Source organism: Raphanus sativus, chromosome 6 (assembly GCF_000801105.2).
Source record: "Raphanus sativus cultivar WK10039 chromosome 6, ASM80110v3, whole genome shotgun sequence".
In the NCBI taxonomy this organism is placed as follows: domain Eukaryota; kingdom Viridiplantae; phylum Streptophyta; class Magnoliopsida; order Brassicales; family Brassicaceae; genus Raphanus; species Raphanus sativus.
In genome coordinates, this window is record NC_079516.1 from 13,178,480 (window position 1) to 13,198,490 (window position 20,011).

At 32.7% G+C, this 20,011-nt stretch overlaps 1 protein-coding gene and 3 non-coding genes across 4 annotated transcripts; 1 reads left to right on the top strand and 3 right to left on the bottom strand.

Moving 5' to 3' along the window:
• Positions 1-13,305: 13,305 nt before the first annotated feature.
• LOC108805996 (NAC domain-containing protein 100-like) lies at positions 13,306-15,011 on the bottom strand. Its single transcript, XM_018578005.2, has 3 exons — positions 14,492-15,011; positions 14,063-14,340; positions 13,306-13,976 (listed from the first exon to the last, which is right to left on the bottom strand). Exons 1-3 carry the CDS (start codon positions 14,676-14,678, stop codon positions 13,467-13,469), a joined length of 975 nt encoding a protein of 324 aa, XP_018433507.1. The 5' UTR covers positions 14,679-15,011; the 3' UTR covers positions 13,306-13,466.
• Positions 15,012-19,107: 4,096 nt separating this feature from the next.
• LOC130497343 (small nucleolar RNA snoR124) lies at positions 19,108-19,185 on the bottom strand. Its single transcript, XR_008936339.1, has one exon. It is a non-coding gene; the product is annotated as a small nucleolar RNA snoR124 (small nucleolar RNA).
• A 101-nt stretch (positions 19,186-19,286) lies between these two features.
• LOC130497296 (small nucleolar RNA R44/J54/Z268 family) lies at positions 19,287-19,371 on the bottom strand. Its single transcript, XR_008936296.1, has one exon. It is a non-coding gene; the product is annotated as a small nucleolar RNA R44/J54/Z268 family (small nucleolar RNA).
• A 315-nt stretch (positions 19,372-19,686) lies between these two features.
• Positions 19,687-19,759, top strand: TRNAA-AGC (transfer RNA alanine (anticodon AGC)). Its single transcript has one exon. It is a non-coding gene; the product is annotated as a tRNA-Ala (tRNA).
• The last annotated feature ends 252 nt before the right edge of the window (positions 19,760-20,011 follow it).

Sequence of the window (20,011 nt, forward strand, 5' to 3'; positions counted from 1 at the left end):
TTGGGCCAATATCATTTGGTGCAGGCATCGTTTTTCCAGATAAGTTTTTCTACTTTTAATTACATATAAGTTCCTTAGCATATGGCTGATCGCTATGAAAAATGCAAACCTTAAGCCTCAACACTCATTTCAGAATGTTCTCCACTGGCTCTTCCAAGCACTGATCTATATTATATGCTTGGAAGCAAAAAAAAAAAGAACAACGGCTCTGGTTAACATTCAAACTCATCGGTCGTAACATGTCCATTACATTTTATTTATGATCTTAGTTTATCTCGCAAACTAAAACTCATTATTATCCTTTCACAATGCTCGCATCGAATCTCACCCAAGCATCTAGATTGCGTTGATCCTTCTCACTTTTCTTGAATTTGTAACTTTTTGCGGTTGTTTGGTGAACTTTTTAGTGACGTTTCTTATTTTTATTTTCCACCCGATACCTCAGTTCTATCTATCTAATATTTTCGACAATTTATTTGTTCCTTGATAGTTCATGCTGTTACTCATGTTCTATTACAGTCGAGAATTCGTATACGAATACTTTTGTTATATTAATCACCACCAACATCACACGAACCTGGTCTTCTTTTTGTTTACCTTTATATCGTGATTAATTAAACACTTCTTCACGTCAAAAACTGTAGTTTCGTTCTCAATGCCACTACTGTTTGACGTAAAACTTAGACTTATTAACGTTATCATATTGCAAATGTCGAAAATTCTGAGTTAAGGATACACTTCACTCTGTTTATTGAGATTTGAGATAATACATGTACACTCACTTCTAAACATCGGCTGGTGTTTATTAATTTATTAGTTTTGGTAGGGAAATTAGTTGATTAGTCTATTGGAATATTACATATAGTATCATCGTATGTACATTTTTTTTTTGAAAGATCATCGTATGTATATTTGATTAAAAGATTGTGTGAAATATGTCTAGTTGAAATGATGATCCATTAGTCACTGAGTTAATAAGATTGAAAAAAGCATAGGAAGAAAATGATCTTTATCCATAATTTCAGCCATATTCTTTTGGGACCATGGCAACATGTAGCGAAAGCCCATACGTGGAAAACAAAATGAAGAAGCTTTTTTTTTAGATTTTACCTTTTTACTTACTGTTTTTTTAAATATATATTTTATTTATATATAAAAAGGAAGACTTATTTTATCAAATATAAAAGGAATGCTTTTTTGATCAAATATAAGAAAGGAATACTTATGTTATTATTTAAAGAAAAAATATATATAATCAAGAGATCACTGTTTTCGGTTGCGCTGTCAACTGTAGTTACAATTTTTTACAATTATTTCTTATGAATATTGCATATCTGTTGCTGAACATAGTCATCGATCGATTGGAATCTCCTTTTGAAATAAAAACAAAAAATGAAAAGCAACGAAGTGATAGAGGTGGGTCGTGGGGGTACTCTCTAATAAGATTCATGTGGTTCTCTATTCTTTGCATCTTCTTTTGCATCGTTTTTTCCTTCTTTTTTTGCATCCTTCATTTTTGGTTAAACATATATATTTGTCATCTAGATTCTCTCTATATATAATGTTTTTCTTTTTGTACAAATAGATTAGATAATGTTTACCTTATTACACCAAAACTCAGGGTGGCCGATGCACGCCATGCCATGTTCAAAGTGAAAAAAAATCGACCAAATTCGAGAATCTATGTATATATTATCATTTCAGCACTTTTCAATTCTAAGTTGTATTTAGCCTAAACTATATTTAAGATAAAAACATCTCTTTATAAGAAGTTGGATGAAATGATTATTATATATTTCGATTTTTGATGATTACAGAATATTTATGTCTCTCTTTACTGTACCTATTATAGTATAATCTTTATTTTCTGATGTATATAGTCCTTGCTATGTGTCGAACACTATCCTAATTGGATCTCTGGGCAATAAAGGAAGCTGACAGTTGATTACCAGATGATGATGTTATTACCTAAGAATGTCTTCAATAATTATTTGGATTGACTTTGGTATACCGTCTCAACCATATTTTTCTATCTAATCATCCCAAAGTTTTAGGTTAATCATTATACTACTCAGATTTGTTTTTTAAAAGAAACTAAATGTTTTCCTGCACCATGTCATGTGCAGTAATTTTTTTTTCAAAATTTAAGTTATATTTAAATAAAGTTTATGAAATATTATAGAATTAATTATTTTTACCAATATTTAAATATAGATTTGATATAGTTACATATTAAATTAAGAAAAAATATTTTTGTTAAAAATATATTGAAGAATATATATGTACATGATTAAATTATAATCGTAGATAGTATTTTCTATCTATTTATATTGTTTAAATATATTAAATCAATCTGTATAAAACTAAAAAATGATATAAAATTGTATAATTATCAAAAATTTAAACTAAATAATATTTATAAAATTTATAGATATATAAGAAACTAATGATTTTATGATTAGAAATCTAAGTTTTCAAAAATTGTAGTAAATTTTGAAAGCTTTAGTAATACATATTGTATAATTATAGAAAATAAAATAAAATAATATTTCAAAATTTGTAATGCTATATACGAATATATTTTATTTTATAGATGATGTATAAGAAATTACCATATTTATTTTTTTTACCAAAAATAAATATCAATATTAAATGTAATGTATGAATTATTACCATATTTTAAAAAATTTACCAGAAATATAAGTCAACATTAAACAAAATAATTCATATCCTATTTTTCGAAAGCCATATCTTCAATTTTAATATTATGTCATATTTCTTTTGTGAAACTGATTATAGAAATGATATGTACCAAAATTACTTTTCAAATAATGTATAGGGGATATTATCACTAAAACAGCATCTAATGTTTGATTCTAACCATTGTTCAGAAGCAATCGACCTAAGGATATGTTTTTCTTCTACTGCAAGGGTTGAAGTCATGAACACTTATAATACCCACAAAATTCATAGCCAAGAAAACAAATGCAGACAACCGCTATACATATTGAACCTCTAAATTATGTGATTGCATATATTTTCTTTTCAAAGTAGGTTGGTTCTTAGCAAAAAAAGGCTACCCTGTTACATGCAAGAGGATTCAGTAACAAGGTAGGCCAGTTTCTTGGTTATACTGGGCTTTTGCCTGGAAATCTTCTCTATGAAGATAAGGATCCATTTAATATGCACTGAAGATTTTAATACAGATATGAGCCACAAATAAATTATTTTACATTATTGTTTAAATAATATATTTTTGTCATCTTTAAATGATATCTTATCTACAAAAAATTGTATGGAAAATTTCTCTTTAGGAAATATAATTTACTTAATTATTATTTGATTATATATATATATATATGTGTGTGTAGTACTTTTTGTAAAAAGAAATAAAATTCGTTTTTACTAAAAGCCCAAAAATTTGGTTTTGATTTTTCTTCTTAAATTAGTTGAAATTTTTAAAAACTATTTTTCCTAAAATTTAGAAAATCCAATTGTTAAAAATTTTGATTGGCAAATTAAATGGGTTTATGATAATAAAAACTAAAAGCTAAATTGGACGAAAAGTAGTTTTTACAAAAACAACAAACAATCATCAAATTAATCGTGATTAACATTAACTATATATTTATAGAGAAACATTTAAAAAATAGTAACCTTAAATTTGTATTAATTAAAAAAAGATTTTACTTAGGTAACACTTAATTAAGATGTCAATTTGCACCATAGAATTAACTGAAAAATTAGTAAGTCAAAAATCCAATTTCTAAAAAAACTTATATTAATCAATACATAAATTTATATGACATGATAAAACTAATATTCGGCGATCCTCATTAATGAGATTTTCTTTAAATTGTTCAAGGTTAATTTATATTGTGATCCAACTGTTTTTTTAAAGTGTAATATTTACTCTTAGTCTATATTACTTGGACATCAATTTAAATCAAAGTTTGCTATATATTATGCCCTATGTATTATATGATTTTGCTATAAATTGAAAAGTAATGATTTTTAAGTGTTTTTTATTAATAAGAAATAGACACCTTGATAAAAATAGCAAAAAAACGCAGCTATTCAAAATTGTTTTTTTAGTAAAAGAAAAAAAATATTTTCGTTTCTCAGGTTTTCCTTGTCTACAATTAAGAGTAATAGTCTTCTTAATAAACTAACATGTTATAGTTTTCATAATTTTATACTGTTCCGCCAAATCCCTAAAAAAAAGATAAATGTAATCTGATTAACAATAATAGTTGCCAAATTAAGTGGGTATATCAAGACATACATGTAAAAATATGTGTCATTATTATGACACATAGACTTCTTTGGCTTCAAGTTAGAGATCAAATTCATGACCTTATTTTTCTGTTATTGTTTTGTAATATCGTAGCTAGAAATTTAGTATGTTTATATATATATATATATATATATATTCACAACTGATAGGGTTTAAACCGCATCAGTTCATTCGAGAACCAATTTGAAAATCAATCCGAGAACCTTATTGTTTGATCTCTCTTTGAAAAATTTGGAACGTATTAAATGCAAAGAAAGCAATAACATTAAAAATTATAGTTGACTATAAACTTAACCGGTTTTGAGTTTTAATATATTGACTAAATAAACTCTTATTACCATTAATGTTGATTTTGAAATTAAAAGTCTCCTATTACCATTTATGTTAATTTAAATTATGATAAATGTGACCATATTAAAATTTTGTTTGACTATAATTTAACCGGATTTGAGTTTTATATAGTGACTAAGGTGCTGATTGTTTGTTTAGTTTTTATTATTAGTTTTTAGTTTTTGGCTTTTGTTTTTAGTTTTTAGATTTTGGTTTTTAATTTTTGGTTTCTGATTCTGCTGTAGATTTGGTTTTTTGAAAAACTTGATTGGTGATTTTAGATTTTGGTTTTTGTTTTTGAAATTAAAATAAATTATTAATAGTAAAATAATTATGAAATCAATAAAAAAAATATCACTATTGTCTTTAAAAGTACAGAAATTAAAGAATAAAAATATTTAAAAATTAAAAAAATAAAATTATTATTAATATAATTTGCATTTAAAAGTATTTAATTTTACATTTACATGAAAAAAATGATATTTAACAATACACAATAATTTAAAATTATAAAACAAATTAAATAAAATGTTTTTATAATTTTAAATATGGTAATATCAATAAGTAAACTTTAAATTACGTCTCTTTCTAGATAACTAATAATTTATAAATATACTATTTTCATCTCAAATTTCTTCCATATATTTATATAAATAAAATGTTATAAAAATACAATATTTAGATTTTAATACTATATAATTTTACACATAAATAGTGCATAATTAATAATTAGTTTTTGCAAAATTGGGTTGCAAATTATTTTTACTAAAAGTTCTTTAAATTAAAATTAAAAAATACTGCAAAGTATATAAAAGAAGAAAATATTTTCACTATATAAGTTATTTTGTAATTTTAGAATTTAATCTTCAATGATAGATAATTGTTTGTTGACTCTTAGTAATATAAAATAGTTACATTTCATCACTAGTCTCTTTTTATTTAATCATCATAAGTTAATACATAAATATAGTAATATTAATATTTCAACAAAAAGAAAAAGGAAATAAATATGACATAAGTCACGTACTGTTGCTGAGGAAAACCCAAAAAACATGGTTTTTGGTTTCTATGAAGAAGTAGGTAGTTATTCTAAAATCTGGTTTCCCTAGTTTTTAGGAAATCTATTTTTTTAAAATCTTGATTGGTAAAAAAGTAGTTTTTACAGAATCAAAAACCAAAAACTAGTTTAAAAACTACAAACAATCAACCTCTAAATAAATTACTATTACAATGAATGTTAGTTTCAAATTTAAAAGTTTTGGTGCTTAAGTTAAGAGGGCAGATCAAGACATATATATAAAAATATGAGCCATTATTATGACACATAGACTTTTTTGGCTTCAAGTCATGAAATTCATAACACTCATTTTCTGTTATCGGTTTTGATATCGTAGGCTTGTAGCTAGAAATATATTAAAAGCTCAATATATGTCTTAGAACTTAACTTGATATAGAAACTCAACTCAATTATAAAGAACTCTCTTTATTAATCTCTCTTAAGGAAACACTCAAAAACCTTAAGCTCTCAAACTCACAATATAAAACTCTTATATTGAATGCAACACTCTTGCATCTCTTATATAGAACTTAATATTCCTAAACTCTTAGGTAATAATATTCCTAATCCTAATACACTTAGGATTGGTGTTGCTTAGACTCTAAGCTAGCTTCATGTTTATCTCCAACATTCTCCCCTTTAAACTTGAAGTTATTTTCTCCTATCTCTTGAACTCCTACAAGGTCCTTCATTTCTTTGAACTTGATTCTTCCTAACGCTTTAGTCAAAATATCTGCCTTTTGTTTTGTTCCTGGCACATGCACGACATCAACTAACTCGTTTTCAATGCATTCTCGAATGAAGTGGTAACGCTTATGAATATGTTTACTGCGACCATGGAAGACCGGATTCTTTGTGAGTGCTATGGCTGATTTATTGTCAAGCCGTATCACAACTCGATCACTAGGCACTCCGATGACTTCTCCCAATAACTCTTGAAGCCATATGGCTTGTTTTGCAGCCTCTGTTGCAGCCATAAACTCCGCTTCACATGATGACAAGGCCACTGTTTCTTGTTTCTGCGAACACCACGTAATTAGACAGTTATTCAAATAAAATAAGTGGCCTGTAGTACTTCTTCCGTCATCCTCGTCAACATTGTGACTAGAATCACTAAACCCTTCGAGTCTCATTGTACTTGCCCTGTTATAGACAAGACCAAGCTCCGTCGTTCCTTTAAGATACCGTAGTACTGCTTTTAAAGCTACTCCATGCGAGACTTTTGGACAATGCATGTAACGACTGAGTAAACCGACAGAAAAAGCTAGGTCCGGTCTCGTGTGGAGTAGGTAGCGCAAGCACCCAATTTTACGTCTGTAATCACGTTCATCAATGCCTTCTTCTTCCTCTGATTTTGACAATTTCAGACCAAACTCCATTGGTGTTTGTATAGCATTGCAGTCATCCATGCCGGCTTCGGTGAGAATCTTCCTCGCGTATCGACCTTGGTGTAAGGTTATCCTTCCTTTCTCTTGTTTAACTTCAATCCCAAGGTAGTAGGTTAATAACCCGAGATCACTCATCTCGAAGTTTCTTGACATCTCACTCTTAAACTCGTATATCATAGTCTGCTTCGAACCTGTAACCAATAAGTCGTCAACGTATACGGCGACTAATAACAACTGATCCTCCACCTCCTTGCGATACAGTGCTGGTTCCTTAGCGCATCGCTTGAACTTTAGCTTTTCTAAAACTTTATTTAGCTTCTCATTCCATACTCTCGGAGCTTGTCGTAATCCATACAAAGCTTTGTTAAGCTTATAGACTTTATCTTCCTTTCCCTCTACTTCGAACCCTTCCGGTTGCTTAACATACACAACTTCTTTCAAGTCGCCATGTAGAAACGCGGTCTTGACATCTAAGTGATGAATCTCCCATTCTTTTGATGCGGCTAGTGCTACGAGAAATCTCACAGTCTCTATGCGTACCACTGGTGCAAACACCTCCTCAAAATCGATGCCATGACGTTGAATATACCCTTTGGCTACTAGTCTTGATTTATACTTGTTGATGCTTCCGTCTGCGTTCCTTTTTATCTTAAAAATCCACTTTAGACCTATCGCTTTTGCTCCTGGTGGTAAATCAACAAGATCCCATGTCTTATTTTTCACTATTGAGTTTATTTCTTCCTCGCAAGCTAGGCGCCAAACCTTCTCCTCCATCGCAGATTTGAAATCCCATGGCTCTTCATTTAGTAATAGCAGTAGTCTTTCTCCCTCGACCTCTGCAAGATAAACATAGTCATCAAGATACGCAGGTTTGGTTCTGATTCTCGTTGATCTCCGTGCTTGAAACTCCTCTGTTTCATCGTCTTCTTCTGCTTCCTCTGCTTCCTCTGTTTCCTCTGCTTCCTCTGCTTCTTGTTCTGAAACATTATCTTCTTTCTCGAATGTGGCTTCTTTATCTTCGTTGTTAGTTTCCTCAAGACCTTGATTTCCGTGTTTTCCAAACACGATTTTGAATGCTCCAGATGCCTCTGTCTCATCTCGTTTTGATTGATTCCATGGCCAAGCTTTTTCTTCTTCGAACACAACATCTCTGCTAATGACTATTTTCTGATGTGTCGGGTTAAATAGTCGATATGCCTTGGAGCCTGGCTCGGTTCCTAGGTGCACAAGAGTACGAGACCTACTATCAAGCTTTCTCAAATTCGTAGCCTCAATCTTAGTATGTGCGATACATCCAAACACTCGGAGATGCTTGATGTTTGGCTTTCTTCCTTTAAACGCTTCATATGGTGTCTGTGAACTCAGAGTCTTAGTTGCAATCCTATTTATAAGATAGGTCGAGTGTCGTACTGCCTCACCCCATAAGTAAGTTGGTACTCCCATATGTGCCATTATGCTTCTTGTCATCTCTAATAACGTTCTGTTTCGTCTCTCGACAACTCCGTTTTGCTGCGGAGTGTATGGAGCAGTCAAGTGTCGCTGCATTCCTTCCTTTTCACAGAAGTCACGAAATTCTGTGCTTGTAAACTCTCCTCCTCGGTCAGTTCTCAACGTCTTGATGGTCATATTTGTTTCTGTTTCAACGATTTGTTTAAACACTTTAAATTTTTCGAATGCCTCTGATTTTTCTTTCAGCAGTATAGACCACATGTATCTTGAGCAATCATCGATGAGTACAAATATATATCTGTTCTTCCCTGCAGTGGATGGTGTTATTGGCCCGCATAGGTCACCATGTACTAGCTCTAGTACTTGGGTTGCACGATAACTTGTTGAACTTGGAAACGGTTGTTTTATTTGTTTAGCTCGTAAGCATGAACTACACACTTCTTTCTCGACTTTAAACTCTGGGAGGCCTGTTACAAGTTGCTTATTCACCATCTTTTTCAACGCATCTACTCCAAGATGTCCAAGACGTGCGTGCCACCTTGAATGTTCGCATTGAACCTGTGTTTGTAAACATTTGGTTTCTTCAATATCCATCATCACCTTGTACAGCCTATTTTTCGATCGGGGTGCTTTTACAATCAAGTTTCCCTCTCTGTCGTGCAAGGTAAGGTAATCTTCTCTCATTCTCACATCACATCCCGACTCTGTTGCTTGCCCGAGGCTTATGATATTGCTCCTTAGATCTGGAATAAAATAGACGTTTGCAAGTATCTTCTTCTTCCCGTCTTCACTCACAAACATAATGGATCCTTTTCCTTTAATATCTATCCTCGAATCATCTCCAAAACGAACCTTTCCGGTGACTGTATCATCCAATGAGTTGAAGTATCTCAGATTTCCTGTCATATGGTTGCTCGCTCCGTTGTCTAAGTACCAAACTCTATCGTTATCTGTGTGAGATTCGAACTCCTTTGGTGTTACGTTTCGTTCGTTAAGGTAAACGATTTCGTGCATCATAAGTTTCTCTGCTTCTTGTGTTTCATCACCATCTTTACTCTCTGTTGCCTCTTGTAGTTTAAGTAATCTGTCGGGGCAAGTGGCTGCAAAGTGACCCAACTTATCACATCTGAAACATGTGATCTTGGATGTGTCTCGATTATCCCAATATGATCTTCCATTATCCCATGACGATCTACCACGTCCTCTTCCTCTGTTGTTACGACCACCCCGTCCACGTCCTCCATAGTAATCTCTGTTTTGTGACTCTGTGTTTGAGTACATAAGTTTGCTCTGGTTCTCAGTTGTGTCTTCTTCTTCTTCCTCACTGACACGCTTCTCATACGTTTTCAAACGACCGATAACATCTTCAAACGTTGCAGTCTTTAGATCGAGATTTTGCTCCATAGACGCAACCATATATATCCACTTCTTTCTTGGAAGGCTTCCAAGTAGTTTCTTGACGAGTTTATACTCTTCAATGGTCTCTCCCAACGCAGTTGCCTTTGAAGTTATCTCAGTTATCTTACCAACAAAGTCATCTATCTTCTCTGTTTCCTTCATCTTTATCCGATCAAACTCTAACATTAAAGTATGAAGTCGTGCTTCTCGCACCCTCTCTGCTCCAACATTACGCGTCTTTATTGCTTCCCACACTTTCTTTGCTGAGCCTAAGTGTCCAACTTGTAAGATCATAGTTTCTGCAATTGATTGAAAAATAAGTGCTGTAGCCATATTATTTTTCTTTTTATCAGTTGATTCTTCTTCCACGATCTCCCATACTTCGTGAACACCGAGCACAACCTTCATCTGTATTGACCACACGGTGTAATTCATAGTGGTCAACATCGGACACCGTATTGAGGAAGGACCTCCTTCCTTCTTTGCAAGAACAATGTCTCACATCTTCTTCTCAATTTAGTTTTAGCTCTGATACCAAATAAAAGCTCAATATATGTCTTAGAACTTAACTTGATATAGAAACTCAACTCAATTATAGAGAACTCTCTTTATTAATCTCTCTTAAGGAAACACTCAAAAACCTTAAGCTCTCAAACTCACAATATAAAACTCTTATATTGAATGCAACACTCTTGCATCTCTTATATAGAACTTAATATTCCTAAACTCTTAGGTAATAATATTCCTAATCCTAATACACTTAGGATTGGTGTTGCTTAGACTCTAAGCTAGCTTCATGTTTATCTCCAACATATATATATATATATATTCACAACTGTTAGGGTTTAGACCGCATCAATTCAGTCCGAGAATCAATTTGAAAACCAATCCTAGAAATCCTTATTGCTCGATCCCTCTTTGAAAATTTTGGAAAGTATTAAATGCAAGAAAATAAAATATAGGCAATAACATTAAAAATTATATTTGACTATAAACTTAACCGGATTTGAGTTTTATATTTGACCAAATAAACTCATGTTACCATTAATGTTGATTTCAATTATCATAAATATGACCATACTAAAAATTTATTTGACTATAAATTAACCGGATTTGAGTGTTATATAGTGACTAAATAAATTTCTATTATCATTAATGTTAATTTCAAAATTAAAAGTTTTGATGCTTAAGTTAATGAATTTCATTTTAAATTCAGTATGGACCTCTTTTTGAATACATCAATATAATCGTTTATATATGAAAAACAAAATCAAGACCAGCCTGTTTAAACCAATAACGAACAGAAACCGTCTCAAGAAGTTGTTATAGCATCAGTTTATGCTTGAGATGAAATGAATGAGACCAAAGGTTGAAGTTTATAAAAAAAATAGTGATTTTTTATCGATTTTACATTGCATATGATTAATATAGGAAATGTACTTAACTACAAAGACGGTTGTCAACAAATGAAACAAACTGAGATTCTAGTCAACGGAATTAAATTCAATTTCATACAGTGACGATCAAGAATATGAATATATGTTTCGGTTTCGCAGTGAAATTTCGTTCCCAAATTCGGCCAATATTAATGAGTACATATATAACCGGAATTAGTGTCATATTTAGCTTCATATTTACTAATTTGAAATATTCATACGGCAACCAAGCCTTGTCATGCAACTATTGTGCTGTTGACAATACCTTTAAGATCTTTGAAAATTATTTTATGGCAATCAATACCATAATTTCCATATTTCTTGATTTATTTCATTGATAGATGGATATTGACGTTGCAAATGATCTCGAGTATACATTGAATTATCATTGATTATTTGATACAAGTTAACATAAAATGATCCAAAAGTAACACAACAAAAGCAACACTCGGTTTTGATATCATCTTCACTAAGATCACATAATAAAAACCGATTTTGATATAGTGTGATATCGAGTATACATGTAAACAACATTTGAGTATACTAAGAATGATATAATATATGTCAACCGGTTTTTTTTTTTTTTTTGAAACACAAACTTACTTTCATTCATACTTAATCTTCTGCAATACAATAGAAAGAGGGAATTATCCATCCTCTTTGATAGTAAACATAAACTAGAACAGATAAATTAACTAAGCAGGATAGGTCTTCAATCGAAGATGACAGCGAATTCAAAACGAAGTTTGAATGCGTCGAAAAAGCTTTCACGACAAAGTCGTACAGCATGAAAATAGTCACATGTGACGTTAAGGTCCAGAACTCATCAACGAGAACCACCGAAGTGATTTCGATTGCATCTTCAGGTCCCGTGGAGACCGCTATACAAGAATACAAACCGATGAGGAAACTGAAGCAGACACTCGGCATTGTTGCCAAGAAAACATCTCTTTCCATGGAAAAAGAATATGGTGACGAGATTTTCTCTCCAAATGAGGAAGAAACTCGAAATAGGACTGATCCCAATGAACCCATCGGTAAAAGCTTCACACAAGCAGAATACAATATTATTTGCACAAAAAGGAGTCCGGTGAATCCACCAGAAAACCTTAGCATCCTATGCAAAACCTCACTCAAATAATCTCTGCTCACTAACTTAAGCTCTAACAGTTTTCGGTACAGATCTGAAGCCTTGGTCAACAGTGGAACCCCACTTACACATGGCTGTAAAGTACCAAGATCCAAAAGAGAGGAGAGCAGTTGCAATATGGAACGACGACCGAGCACTAGGAGCGGCGGAGGCTGTATGGATGGTGGACGGATTGGTCGGAGAGACATTGATCTGGAGAAGCTGCGGCATGGATGTGGAGCACATGGTTTGAAGCTGATAAGCACGGCGGAGCGGTGGGGAACCCCCCAGAAAGTCACAGAGTCGGTGGTCAAGGCTCTGAAACGGAAACACGAACCTCCTCTTCTCACGGGGAGAGACAGTCTCAAAAGAGATTCGTCGTCGCGAGGGCCACCGAGGAGGGAGACGTCGAAGGATAGCGCAATAGAACGAGCAGACGATGGTGGGGAACAAGAGCTGAACAAGAGATCCCGACGCCGGCAGCCATAGGCCTCACCGGCGTCGAGGAAGATGGTGGTTGACGGCGCCTCGATTCTCGAACCCGAGAGAGAAAATTAGGGCGAACTCTCAACTCACCTTCAACCGGTTTAAAATGATATAAAACATGTTACCAAATAGCCAGTTACTTCCTTCATCTACATTGAGAGTGCATGTTACCAAAACATACTATTAAAACACTATGATAGGCTACAATTATTAAATAATGGCAAGTAATGTAATAAGTCCAATAAAGAGAAGGTTTTTAGTTAAAGGGAGTGAAAATGATTATGGTGTTGTTACATAAGAAATTACATTCTTGTTAATAACACATGGACATAAAATTAGTCTCTAAAAATGATCTTATTTTAATATTAAGGGGATGTAAACCTTTTTAATAATCTATACAGACTTTAACACACCAAACTATAAGGTGAAAAAGTTTTCTTACTTTCTTTCATGACAGACGACAGTAAATCAGTGGACATGAGACTCTTAGCTATCTTCAGTAATTCCAGAAAGGTTCAAGATCAACCAGTCCAGTGGAGAAAGATGGGTCTTCTTGAGCATTGAGTCGTCTCTTACCATATTCAAAATCCGACGAAGTATCATTCATGTCAGTAGAAACTGCGGTTTCTTGTGATACACTCATCGCTTTGAGACTCTGCCTTGTGTTATTATCAATCATAGCCTGTAGAGCCGAACGCTCTTGAGCGAGCATCGAGCTCTGGTAGAGTGGAAGCCTGTGGAAAATGTCGGCTTGGGTCGAGTTGAAAACAGGACTGCTAAAGCAGTTGAATGTGTTTCCTTGGAGTTGATCAGTTTGGTTGGAGAAGCAGGGCACGTAAACCGGTTCTGTTTTGGTTTTATCATTGTAACTCGAATCATCGGTTAAATGGGACAAAGGAGAAGGATTAAAACCGGTTCCGAGTGAACCAATCCGGATTAGACTTGAAATAGGGATCTTCTTCCCTCCAGCAGTCTTCTGGAACACTCTGCATATCACCCATTCTTTCTGAAAACTCCAACAAAAGTTATTAAACCAAAGAAACAGAGCAGAAAAACAGAGCAGAAACAGAGCTTTATATTGAAGAAAAAAACCTTTGCGGTTTTAGGTAAATTATGGGGAGAGAGTTTGCCTTCAAGCCTATACTCATGCATCACCCAATTGGTTTTCTGACCTTTAGGAGCTCTTCCTCTATAGAATACCAGTGTTTTCTTCATCCCAACAAGGGTTTTACCCCGGTAAATCTCCTTATCCTTCCCTGTCGCCTTCCAATAACCGGCTTCAGTAGCCCGGTTAGTCCTCAAACCGGTTGGATACTTTTTGTCCCTCACACAGAAGAAGTACCATTCTTTCTCACCCATTTTTGCCATCCCTGTAAAAATATTGGTTAGAAACCCTAAAAACATAGATATATCATCAATCAACCCCCACCATTAGGTTTCAAGAAGATAAAGAAAAGACCAGTTTTGATCTAGACAATGAATGTTAAGAACTTGAGATCATGATGATCTTTGGAAACATACAAGGTAACTCCCATGGCTCAGACTTATTGAAGTCAACTTCACCAATAGCCTTAGCTGAGAAGCTGATGTCAAGAACCTTCTTGTGGAGGTATTGAGTTATGAGTTCTTCATCTGTTGGATGAAATCTGAACCCTGGAGGAAGATCCATCTGCTCTTCTTCCTTCTGAAACCCACAAAAGGTCTCCATCTTTTCTCCCTCCCCGGCCCAAGAAACCTTAAACGCTAAAAACTGAGTGGATAACTAACATGGTTTATATATTTGATCTTGAACGGTGTTGTTTTGAGAGATGGATTCAGAGAACACTATCTGAATATATTTATAGGAGAAAGAAGAACAGGGAAGTTGGGGAGAAAGGTTAATTAGGAAGATGAAGTGAAAAACATAAAGGAAAGAGGCTAAATCAAACAAACTATAAAGGATTGGAGAAAAACAAAATTGTAATATTTTATCTTCTTAATTATAAGAAACGAATTTTTTTATAGAGTTTGTAAAAGGAAAATATCTCCCCCATAGTTGTGTGCGAGTGTGAGAGGAGAAAGATACGTAATGTGTAACGCAACTTGAGTAGGTTGTTTTAGCACTTGCCACTTTTAAAGAAAAATAAAAAACTTTTCTATATGTTTAATATCTTTAAAAATTAATTAAGTTCGATAATATATTACTTGACTTAATAAGAAATAAGAAACTAGTTTTGGATCGTTATAGAAGCTAGGGCTGGGCAAATAAACCGAACCCGAAAATCCGAACCGAATCCGACCCGATAAAAATGAATCCGAACCGATCCGAACCCGACATAAAAATCGGATCTTGTTTTATGGTATTTCGGGTTATGGGTATTATCCGAACCGAACCTGAATGTAATGGATATCCGATAGAACCCGAAACATTCAAAACTCCAAAAGATCTTATGCCAAACATGATCTAATTTCCTAATATGTATTCAAAATACATTGATAGATATTGAAAATTTAACATACTTATCTATTATACGAAGGTTGGTGGTTCTATTACGTGTAGGTTGATGGTTAAAGGTGGCTGTTGAATTTTGAAATATTTAGATTTAGATTTTGTTTTCATTAAATAATGTTTCTCATATCTCATGAGAACGTGGTTTTCATTTTATGCTTTCATTTATTTGGTTTTCTTTTTATCAATAAATATGTTTCTTTTTTATTTGATTTTGAATGATCATAGTTGATGTTCTTTTCTTATTTTTCAATCGTTTTTACTTATGTTCTGGTTACAAAACATTACAAATTAGGTATTTTCAAACCCGAAGAACCGAATTTTCATATGTTTTGGTTACAAATTAGGTATAAATTAGATATTTTTAAACCGAAGAATCGATTGGGACCCGAACCCGAAAGTACATTGGGTTGTGTCGGTTCTTTGAAGATTTACTAACCCCGATCCGAATCCGATAGAACCTGAACCGGTCCTGAACCGAATTTTTAAATAATTCGAATGGGGTTGATTTTGATAAACCCAAAAAACTGAAACCCGATTGAATAAAACCGAAACCCGATTGGGACCCCGAATGCCCATCCTAATAGGAGCTAAAAATAAAAAAGATATTTGCAAAACTAACAAGAGAACAGATAATTACGATTCTTTGAATCTAACGCATTTAGCATAGTTACTATAATTGTAATGAAGAATACAATGAATGATCTATATCCTTATTACGTCAGTTCAGTAATACAATGAATAAAGACAATGTTTTCGAGAATAAGTTGCAAAGAAATAACTCTGTAGTATATGGACATATACTATTGACTATTTATGGTGGAAAGAATGAAAATTTCTTTTAACATTCATATATACTAATAAACTATAGCAGAATACAGACACTATAACTATTATTTGAACATTTGAAAATAAATAAATTACCTTGTAAGACTTCTCTTATCATTAATTTGTATATTTTATATATCAAGCAACAATAGTCCAGCTATTACAAGAAAGTAACAATAGTCCAACCACTTTTGAGATGAAATAGTTTACTTTAATTAAAGAAATAGGTGCATGCTAGCAAATTAAAATAATAAATGGTTGATGTTTCATTAGTTTTATTTAATATGCATATAGTAATATTTAACACACAAAATGGTAATAATATCTAATTTTTATAGTTTTAATTTTTGGAATTCTCTTTCAAAGAAGAATCAACCAGGCATGATTGACAAAATGATGTTTGATTTGATGTCTCTGCTGATACCCTTATAATATCTTTAGTCTTGTTACTTTATTCGTCAAAATTTGCAATCTTTTATTACAAATAGAAGAACTAGGCCTGCGATTTTTGTCCGAACCGAATGGACCGAACCGGACCGAACCGGTTTTTTCGGTTTTCGGTTCGGGTCGGTTTTCAATTCGGTTCAATTCGGTATGGGTTTGAAAATTAATTCGGTTAGCGGTTCGGTTCGGTTCGGTTTTCAATTTTTTTTAAAAAAATAAAAATTGTAAAAACCGAAAATAAACCGAAATAAACTGAAAATAACCGAAAAACCGAACCGAAAATAACCGCATTAGCCAAAAATAACCGAATTAAACCGAATTAACCGAATTTAACCACAAATATCCGATTATTTTGAAAAAATCATACCAAAATTAACCGAAAATTTAAAAATTCGGTTATTTTCGGAATTAAAATTGAAAACCGAAAAAAACCGATAACCGAACCGAACCGAACCGAAATTTTATTCGGTTTATTTCGGAATTTTTTTTTTAAAACTTCGGTTAACCGAAAACCGACGGTTCGGTTCGGTTCGGTTTCGGAAAACCGAAGTCGCAGGCCTAAGAAGAACCACTTAGAAAAGGTCAAAGGAGTTTATGTATAAGAACATCTTCGTCCATATTCCATAATTTACTCCATTTATACAGTAAATGGAGTAGAAAATTGAATGGTGAACCAAAAATAAAAACATTATTCTATACATAGAGTAAGAGCATCTCCATCTCTACTCCATAATTTACTCCATTTATACAGTAAATAGAGTAGAAAATTGAGTAGTGAACAAAAAATAAAAGCATTACTCTATAAATGGAGTAATGCTTTTATTTTTTGGTCACTACTCAATTTATCATTCTATTTACTCTATAAATAAAATAAATTGTAGAGTGGGAATGAAGATGTTCTAATGCTTTTATTTTTTGCTCACTACTCAATTTTTCATCCCATTTACTCTATAGATGAAATAAATTATAGAGTAGAAATGGAAATGACTAATATTCTTTTTAAACAGTTATTTTGTATACTGTTCTGAAGAGCGAAGTGCGTTCGGTGTATTAATAACACACTTTGATTTAGGAATATGTGTTGGATTGGACACTTGAAGTGGATGTTCGCCTAGAATCGCATTATTTATTTTGTTTTTAATCGTGTGTTATATGGTGGGAAACATCTGGAGTTATCCTACTCAACTTCAGTTTGATATATGTTTTTTCTTTAAACAGATATATAATTTTGAAAAAAAAATCTGCCAATAACAAGCTTACGATACATCTCATTTTTGTTAAACACAAATATCAGGATGAATGGTTCGAAATCTTATATTGTTGCAATTTATTTTTATTGAACACACGTTTTATTTGTATGGATTCAAATATGAATACTCATATAAAACTTTGCTTTTGATCTTAAATCGAGATTAAAAAATTATTATATAATTTTAATTCAAACCATATGATTATCCATGCATTTAAGTTATGTACTTGCATAAACAGAATATGCATCAGTTATAAAAAAATACGTATGGTCTCTGGTATTGTATTTGCTTTAAGTCTTTCATATTTAATTTAATTAGTAGACAATTGCATCTGTTGGGACACTTTTTAGGCTATGATAGAAAAAACCAGAGAAATGAACCATGATATAGGCACATATAATATTGAATGTGGGCTGATAAAGGCGCATTCTAGTTGAAATACAAATCTGTATATGCACGTGACTCAACAGAATTGGATCAAACGCCTAGTTGAAAACCTGGTAGGTAATGCACTAATGTTTCCACCGTTTAAGTTATTACTGGATTAGTAGCCAGGTTTGTTCGGATCAACTTTGTTAACAAAATAGGTTCGCAACTCGAGCATTATTTTTGGCACGATGATTGATTGGACTAATCTTGGTCTGTTAATCAATGTTTGCGGTATCAAGGCTTATTAATCGCGTAATACAGTTATCGGGCCTGTACCCTATCAAATATTGGGCTACAAATAACGGGCTTCGATCGAATTAAAATTCAGTAACTCTTTCCACTCAAAGGGCCGTAAGCATAGTCAAGAGCTTGTTTCATCTTTTTTGTTCAAATTTTAATTGTCTCTGATGTGTTATTATGGTTGTTTTTTTTTCATATATATAATGCTCCTAAATGTGATGTTTCACAAAGTACCATGGCTTTCTATAGGGGGAAGAGGGTAAACTATGAAGTTTCAGCTGCACCATTGCTACTATAGGCGGAATCATCAAAAACATAATGGAATTTTCATAACATTTTGAATATTAGCAGAAAAATAAAATCATACTTTTGTTCTTGAAATCTGGATATTGGATTAAGATCCATATCAATCAACTATCAAAAGCAGGGCATCAATTTTATGGATAATTCAAAGGCTTTACCTCAGCATCAAGATTGTAATCACATATGCTGTTACACATCAGATCTGATGATTTATTTGAATTCCATCATTGGTAAAAGCCTTCTTAACAATTTCAAATCAAATCAAAACAACTCTAAGTATTGTAGATACCAAAAAGAGATTTTTGAAAACTGCAAAGTAAAGAGGGTGATTGTTTATGCATCAGAGAGATTCCCATTATAGACTATAGTCAACACAGATAATTTCTGATGTCCCTGTCTGTTTAATCGTCACTTGCAAACAACACAATCCCAATTCACAAAAAATAAAAGAACCAAGAACACAAAAATTTGTTTTGTAAAAGAGATTTGGTATAAGGTAGCAATCACAAAGATGTAAGAGAACTTTCAAGAACCATAGTATTCTAAACATATAAGCAAGAAGCTGAACAAGAATATGAAACCGAAAAGAAAAAAAAATATACGATTGTGTTGATGGAATAAAATTTAGGACTTTCACCGTTTTATAATCAGAGACAGACTCTGGAAGTTAGGGCTTTGGAGGGGGGACTGAGATATTAGAATATTAATGGTAATATACCAGTGTTAACAACAGTGGGCATGTAGCTCAGATGGTAGAGCGCTCGCTTAGCATGCGAGAGGCACGGGGATCGATACCCCGCTTGTCCAATACTTTTTTGCCCTCATTTTTTTGTCACAAAATCTTTTTCTTGCACAAATAAGGCCCGTTTATCTGGCCATTCTGAGTATTATTAGCCCATCCTGTGAATTGAGTGTACGTGTTTATTTGGGCTAGCTCATAATAAGGCTCGTTTATCATCATATTTATATAGGAAATTTCTTATATGAAGTACTCACTTTTTCTGCTTTGTTTTCTTTTAACAATACTTATCTTCCAACTGATTATTCGAATTCTTAGAA